The sequence below is a fragment of the Polistes canadensis genome, unplaced genomic scaffold (genome assembly GCF_001313835.1).
Source record: "Polistes canadensis isolate GaletaPanama2010 unplaced genomic scaffold, ASM131383v1 scaffold_0, whole genome shotgun sequence".
In the NCBI taxonomy this organism is placed as follows: domain Eukaryota; kingdom Metazoa; phylum Arthropoda; class Insecta; order Hymenoptera; family Vespidae; genus Polistes; species Polistes canadensis.
Genome location: NW_014569547.1, coordinates 1,152,754 through 1,161,336, shown reverse-complemented (window position 1 = coordinate 1,161,336; position 8,583 = coordinate 1,152,754). Strand labels below are relative to the sequence as shown.

Genomic DNA, 8,583 nt, shown 5'->3' with positions numbered 1-8,583 from the left:
TATTATTAACAAAATAATTTACGATGATCTTTGCTTTAATTTTCGATGCTTGTGTTTCTCTCTCTTTCTTTTTTGTTTTTTTTTTTTTAATATTACACCGACACATTTACAATTATTTCTATCATCTTATCATCCTATTTTCCTCTTTAATTTATATTCAATACTTAAAACATTATTATCGGTAAATATATTTCCTAATAATACTAAAGTCAACCTTAAAAATAAATGTAATTATCTATCAAAAATAATATTGAAAAATTCGTATTGAATTTTTGTTGTTAGAGGGAGACTGGGGGTGGAGGGGGTTGAAGAACAAAAAAGAGAAAAAAAAAAGAAAAGGAAAAAGAAAATCGATCTTTGTTGTTATTTCTGTTGTTGTTGTTGTTGATTTAAAGCGTAATAGATTGATTATTATAATATAGATCATGCAGGAGGGAATTATTTTCTCGGAACGTAATTTTTCGGCCAGCGAAAAGTTCCTCTCGATCACAGAGTACCTATGCTACATATTAAAAATTTCAATAATGATTAAGTATGTACGTTGGAAGTATAAAAAAAAAATACTATTGAATGCGCACGCGTGCGTGTGCGATTGTGTGCGTGTGTATATGTGTGTACACACATCGGTCATATTCATATAATTAATTATTTGTGATTTTAATAAGACGGAACCAACAATATAACATATTTAAATGATCGATTGATCTCTAAACACAGTGAGATATGAGAGGATTAAAAATTTATAAATGATTTAGAAAAAAAAAAAAAGAAATATCAACTATTCAAATTTATACGCGTGTACGCGCCGCGCACACACACAACACACACAAGTCCCTATATATATATATCTGTTATCCTACTGATATTTCCCTATCATATATTATTTTTATATTAATCCATAAAATACTTTGCGTCTAATTTTTGTTTTGTTTTGTTTTGTTATTATGTCTTTCTTTGTCCATAAATATTCTCCTAGTTGGATTAAAACCACATTGATATCTGAAACATAAATAAGAGAAGAGAAATTTTTTATAATAATTTGTTGCACACAAATAATCTGAATATCGTAGGGGTGTGGGGAAAAAAAAAAAAAAAAAAAAAAAAAAAAAAAAAAGGGAAATGTTGTTGATTTTCTTTGATTTCTTGACGATTTCACTCACCTCACCCTATAAATCCTGCCGCGAGTGATATGATGAGGGCAAGGATACCTGTCATCACTTGACCAGCAGTTGATACAACAACTTGCTGTTGGGCAGCATTGTAAAGAACATTATCGGGAGTAAATTTGTCATCGGCTACCAATGTTTGACCATATTTGTCGAGTAGTATCATGGCGAGACCATTGGACCAGCCAAAACCAAGTTGGACCTCGTATTCTCCGCCACCACCATAACCACCAGAAACGGTTGCATCGTACTGTCGAGGAAAATTAAGAAGAAAAAAAAAAAATGCCATCTTATAGGAAGAAAAGAAAAAACAAAAGGAGATACGAGGATGGTAGGCAGCTAAATAATTAGCTACCGAAATGTAATATTTTCATTGATATAATAAATGTTGTGCTTTCGTCACCTTTTCAAACATGTGGGTAGTTGCGCTGAAAGCTTTGTAATTACTTCGGACCCATCTTTCGCTTATCTCGTAGGCTAACCTTTGGGCCCATGGATCTTGAGTATTGTTCAATGACATTATAATGAAATATTGAAGAGGTGGCCAAGCGTTAGGATAATCCCATTGTTCACCAGAGTGTTCCAAAGTCGTTGGTATTCCACCTTTATTCAACATTATCTGATTCTTTTCAAGATACTTCAATACTTTAGAAACGTATTCTTCTCTTTTTGTAAAATCGTAACAATACGTCCAAAGTGGCAAGATGTTTGTAGGATAAAAGTAATCCCTTTTGATTTCATTCATAATATCATAATCCAACCAAGCACCAACCTCGTCGTGCCATAAAACAGCGGTAACAGCTTTTTTCCATTCATCAGCAATTGTAGAATAATATGCTTCTTTGGTAGCATTACCCATCCTTTGACTATATTTACTTAAAAGTACTGCGTTACGATATAAAATCGCATTTAAATCAACTGGGATTATATATCTCGTCTTCAGGTTGCTCAAGTTACCTAAAAACGTCACCGATCATGGTCATGTTTTGTTTCTCTCATAAACGTAACTCAATAACTCAATCGTTGATTTTTAATCGAACATAGGATGATTAATATAGTTAATTTAAGGGATGAGAGAAAGAAGAACCACCTGAGGGGGAAAAGGCAGTGCATGGGGTAAGAGACAACGAAGATAATACGTACTATTCGGGGGAGGTAGGGGGGAGGGCTCGGGGTCTTGGTGGGTGTATTTACCTTTATTGGTTCCATCAAGTATAAACCAACGACTGGAAAAATCCCAACCTGATTCAGCGGCTGTCTTCAATTCCGCGTAATAATTGTCCTTTTCTTCGGCAGTACGAAAACTTTGACTGGTTTGAACGTCCTCCCTATTTTAAGAAGATTTTAATATTTCGTGTCACATGATTTTCTAACGTTTAGAAAATGATTTGATAGTATATAAAACACGATCGGGGGGGGGGGGAAATAAAGGTTTTCTAGGATGTGATGAAGACTACCAACAACAACAAAAATCACCTGTAGGATTCCGGTCTTGGTCCAGATGATTCTTCGTGGTATCTAGCAAGTGTATACCTAATCCCATCTTTTTCGACTTCGACCGTACGATTGGTAATCCAGAACTGAAATTCCTTTTCTAATAACCAGAAATTGTCTTTTAACCAACGATTATCGTTGGTCACTTGAAGATATTCTTCGACCATTGGTATCAGAAGTGGCGGATGCGATCTCATCTTGTAATATACTCTACCACCGTTAGGAATAAAACCTATTTTATCAACGATAGTTGCAAAATTGCTAAGCATACCCCTAGCAGTTTGATACATTTCCGATAACAAAAGACCTTTGATGATCCAATAAGAGTCCCAATAATAAAATTCGCGGAACCTGCCGCCTGGTACGATCACCGGATTGGGCACGTAAATGATCGAATATTGTTCCTCGTTTAATTTAACGTCATCCTTCATTTTTCTACCTAACATCTTCCAAATTTCGTTCAAATCCGAAGCAAATTTCCTATATTCAGGATCGTTTATATTTTGAAGGAACTTTGGATTCGGTATCCAATCGGTTGGATTCCATTCCTCGAACTCCGATGCGGGAGGATCGAATGTATCGTTAACGAACTGTTCTATTTCACTTTTGGTCGGCATTTCGTCCGTACGATTCATAAATTCACGAAACAACGCCAGCGTTTTTTCCGGTGAATTCTTCATCTTCATATCGACGAACGTCTTCGAGTCTGGATAGATCGACGCCATTTGTATTTTGTGCAGCAGCTCGCCGTGGCAGTAAATGTTGCTGCAAACCCATACACACACGCCAGATATTTTTTTTGTTCTGTTTTATATCTTCCTTTTGTTTGTTTGTTTTTTTTTAGTTTTATTATTATTATTATTATTATTATTATTATTTTTTGTTGTTCTCGTTTTACAAGCTTATACGATTTTTCTTTTATCCGATTATGTGTGGCTTATGTATAATTAATTAATTAATTTTTAATGAAACAAATATTGGAATTCATGATTTGGTGAAAATTTCGAAAACGGTTCCCACAATATTTCATATGATTTAATAAGATAATTTATCCGTTTAGTATCAATGGAAAATGTACGTTTTTGTTGTTAGAATCAACCCGTTCAAAAATGCGAGATATTATTCGAAAATTGTTCCAAGGAAGGTGGGGCATTGAAAAGTTTTGTTTAATCTTTAGTGCTTTTTTTTTTTTTCTCGTTAAATTTAATTCGAACGATCAAATCGATCGATAGTATTTCCATTACACTTGCAGAACAAAATCGTCAAAGTGGTAATTTCAATTTGAAATGAATCGAAACAAGCAATTTGTATTGCGTCAGTATTACGAAACTAATTGTATCAAGTGATCGCAAATGTTCTCGTAGTTTTCTAACGCGTTGAAAACGTTAACGACATTTCAAGAACACCTGTCGACCTGCCTGTTCCTTTCCTCCTCTCTCGTAAAAATTCGATTTATTCAATACATATATCTATTTGAGATCATTCAAATGAAAAAATAAAACACATACACACACACATGTGCTACCTACTAAAATAAAACGAAAAAAATAAAATGAATTATTAATCCAATTATAATGAAATTATTAAAATTAATAAACGAATAAGATTTATTTCATAAATTTTTTTTTCTCTAATTCGTTCATCTCCGATTAAATCCGAAACGATGATTTATAAGAAAAAAAAAAAAAAAAAAAAAAAAAAAAAAAAAAAGAAAAAAAGAAATGAAAGACTGTTTACGATATTTCCGGTGAAATTATTCGCATAAATGCGTTGTGCGTCATCTCTCGTAAACGTCACAGAATTTCTTCCAAGAGGTAGGCTAACTTTTGAGATTCTCGAAGGTCTTGAACTTATCGTCGTTCGACATTTAGAAGTCCCGGCTTTTGTGGGTAAAATCATTATTTAATGACGTCATATGTCGCGCTTATGATTCGGTTTTAACTTTCTAAAGATAAACCCCGAGATATTAGATACCTAATTATTATTATTATTATTATTATTTTGTTTTTCTTTTTCTTTTATACATATGATTTTCAACCAAACGTTGTGCAATGTTTAAACAATATCTATGAAAATGTATGCAAATCGTATTACCGTTATAAACATATTAATACATACAATCATAACTTAAATATTTTCCGTCTTTTCGAATTGTACTTTTTTTTTCCTTTTCCATGTGAAATAAAATATTTAAATAAAAATAATTTCCCTTTGTATATTGCCACGGGAGAGAATTAATTTAACGAAATAAATAAATAAACAAATCAATCAATCAATAGATCGATCCAAAATTTATATAATTTGAACAACAAGTATATGAAATATATTTAAAAAAAAAACCCATCAATTATTTCGCGCAAATAATTTTCTTTCTTTTTGTTTTACGATGCATTTTATAACGTAGGCTTTTATTTAAAAGCTTATAAATTGATTTACGAATAAGAAAAATATAAATATCCGAGACATATATAAAATAAAATGAACGTTTGACAGTAATACATTCAGTATATGAGTTATATTGTCGGTTAAGAAAAAGATAATAATATGTAATGTATGTTGTACGAAAGGCCGATCACATTGTTGGGAATGAACGCATTATTTATTAAGGTCATGCTCATTGTTTCTTGCGGAACACACTAATTTAAATCTCTTTACCTTGCTACATTCGCGCCAAGTTCACTGTTAAGGACACTACGTTAAATAGATAATGACAAATGTTTCTTATTTCTTTTTTTTTTTTACTTTCAAAAAAGTAAGGATTGCGACCAAAATTTGTTACCTTTTTTTTCTAATTACTGAGAATAAATTAAAAAGCAATAAATAAAATTAAGAATATTTATCGACTGGTCGTGTCAAGACTGTAGTATATTGAATAAATTTATCTACGTTGATGAATAAATAAGAAAAAAAAAAAAGAAATCAACACACGAAAGTCAAATTTAGAAAGAAGATCTGTAAATCTTAGATTAGGTTTTAATGATTAGTATGTTAGCCACTTGTATCAAGAACAATTATTAGTTCTTGATTAGAGATATCAAAATTAATGTTACGAAAATAATTTGTCTTCGTTAAAAAATCAAAGATAAGTGTTATGAAATAATGATATATTCAATTAATGTTATGTCATATATCGTAATATCAGTCCTTTTGCTTTATAAGTTTGAATTTTCTTAATCAATTAACGTCTGGTTAATATACCCGATTAGATTTATTTACGATCTTATCGCCTATTAATAGCCAACAGAGTTTGCTAATGTAGAAATGAAATCTGATTGATGAGAATAATTAATTAATTGAACACGATCACTTGTCGTTAATATTTTATCAATTAGTATCAACATCAATGCTCACGGATTTCATCAGTTTTTCGTACACGCAACATTTATTATTTTTCTCTTACTGTTAATCATAAATAAATATATATTTATAATATGAAATTTTAATAGATTTTTTCGAAAATATTTTTTTCTCTACCTTTTATATAATAATATTTTTAAATAAACATTCGCGGTATGGGAAAATATATTTTATGTAATTTAACGATAAATGAATGATGTAAAAAAATCATCGATTATTTTTAATGATTGTATTGTTTTCTTTTATATATATATATTTTTTTTTATCACATTCGTAATACGAAATAAACAAATAATGATAAAAGAAAACTGAAAGCTATTTTTCTCGGAATGTATTATTATTATTATTATTATTATTATTATTATTATTATATATGCACTTCTTATCTTTATTGCTCTTGATACACGTATCATACTTCAAAGTTTAATATTTCTCAACGTAAATTGTTTCGCAAAAAAGTGAAAGAAATTTTATGTGACAAATTGTGAATGAAATATTCGATAGAAAAACATTCAATGCAAACACATATTTCGAAATACACAAAATCTTAGAATAAATTAGATGATAAAATGGATCGTCGTATATTGAAGAAATTAAATGAAAGAGAAAAATAAAATGTATCACATTGAAGATGAAAGTAATGAGAAAAGAAAGTGAAGATATCTTTGATTTGTGGAAAATTTGTGGGAAGATGATTCAAAGAAAGTAGATTATATATACACTTGACTTCCAATAATATCTCTAGAATAAGTCGACTTAATTAGGAATGTCGCGTGTTCGCTAAAAATTGAACGGAATGCAAGGCGAGTGACTGGCCGATGATCAAAATATTTATTTCCGTCCTGGGTTCATTCTACGTGTCACGGACAAATCAAAATCAACATGGTTAATCTCGTGACAATATACGGGAGATAGACGATATATCTCTCTATCTCTGTCACTCTTATTTTATCATTTTCTATTCATTTAAAAGCCATTTAATATACATTTTATTATTGTATTCGTAAAAATGATCTATACTACGAGTTTTCCTATATAAAATACTATCGAAATAAATTAAATTAAAAAATATTGATAAATATATGTAAAACAATTGTTGGATATTATTGTAACGTGAAATAAAATGTTAAAAAAAAGAAAATAAAAAATCCATCAATAAGTGTATACTGAATATCAAAAGTTGCAGGACGTCATTTAAATCGAAGATAAAATTATCCCGAACAATTAACGTTAGATTGCAAAACGTTATATTTCTTTATTGTCAACATATTTCAAAACTATAAAAACAAATGATGTAATAAGAATTAAATTTTTGACCGGGTAGATTTAATATATCTCGTATATATTGTTCATGAGCTTTCGTAAAGGAAACTCTCACTCAATGACGGGCATTAATTAATTACGACAATTACTATTACAGCGATATCAAAGATGGAGGAGTGTTGTTTGATGAAGTAGAGCAAATTTGTATGATGAAAGAAATTCGTTTGGTTACACAAAAAAAAGAAAATAAATATCAGACGTTTGACTGTGAAGAACATTTTTAGGATTAATTTTTTGGTCGCACGATTTTTAGGTGAAATTAAATGGCCCATAAAAGTAATATTTAAATTTACAGGAATATGTATGATAATGTTAAACCAACGTATTAAGTTTTGCATATACGAAATGAAATTCTTCGACGTAATAACGAGAACGTGCACGTGGATCGAACATTTGGACGATGACCAAGGAAAAAAATGTGGGCGTTTTTACGTCATCGAAATAAGAACGTGAGACCATATCTCCTATTACATTAGTTTCCCTTTTTTTTCTTTTCTTATCTCACTTTTAGGAGACTTGTCTTTTTTTTTATCCCTTATACGACGAATTACGTCACAATAATTATTTGTGATATCAATTATTGTTTGATTATATTCAATGAAATTTGTCAAATAATTCAAATCTTTTTTTTTCTTTTCTTTTCTTTAGTTTTTACATCAATGGAACCATTTTCCAATTTTTCTCGGAAAATAAAGGATAAGATAAAAATTATCTAGGTGGGAGGTTGAAAAGTTTTGAGCCTCACCATCGAGATCAAAAATTTGTCAATTTGTTATGGTAAAATTAAAATGGGGGTTTAATTTTTATGCTATTTAATTTAAAATTAGACAATTTGGCAAATATATTTTGGTTCAGTTTTTAAACAATTGAAACCGTTTTCGAATTAACATCCAGAACCGAATGAAACATACAAAATATATGATTTCACCAATTTCACTTCTTCCTTTTTAAGATTTCGACATTCGACACGCGCTTCCTCTTTCAAAATAAACAGGAAAAAAGAAAAAAAAAAAAAAAAAAAAAAAAAAANTTTTGGTTCAGTTTTTAAACAATTGAAACCGTTTTCGAATTAACATCCAGAACCGAATGAAACATACAAAATATATGATTTCACCAATTTCACTTTCGTCTCGTTTATTTTTAAATTTACTTCAAGTGTGGGTTGTGCTAAAAAAGAAAATAAAAAAAAAAAAAAAAAAAAAAAAAAAGAAGAAGAAGAGAAAATAAATTACACGCGTCAGCG

The 8,583-nt window shown here is 30.0% G+C and overlaps 1 protein-coding gene across 11 annotated transcripts in view; it reads right to left on the bottom strand.

The window, feature by feature from the left end:
• The window catches only part of LOC106788563 (trehalase), a 36,580-nt gene that overhangs the window by 4,582 nt on the left and 23,415 nt on the right, over positions 1–8,583 (bottom strand). For 10 of the 11 annotated variants that reach the window (XM_014751968.1, XM_014752048.1, XM_014752130.1 and 7 more), the window contains 4 exons: positions 2,643–3,425; positions 2,361–2,494; positions 1,570–2,123; positions 1,166–1,416 (listed from right to left, as the gene is read on the bottom strand). In XM_014751968.1, the coding sequence (XP_014607454.1) occupies positions 1,166–1,416; positions 1,570–2,123; positions 2,361–2,494; positions 2,643–3,425 (1,722 nt within the window). Of the gene's footprint in view, positions 1–90; positions 1,000–1,160; positions 1,417–1,569; positions 2,124–2,360; positions 2,495–2,642; positions 3,426–8,583 lie in introns of those variants that run through there. The other variant, XM_014752817.1, reaches the window with a different exon arrangement.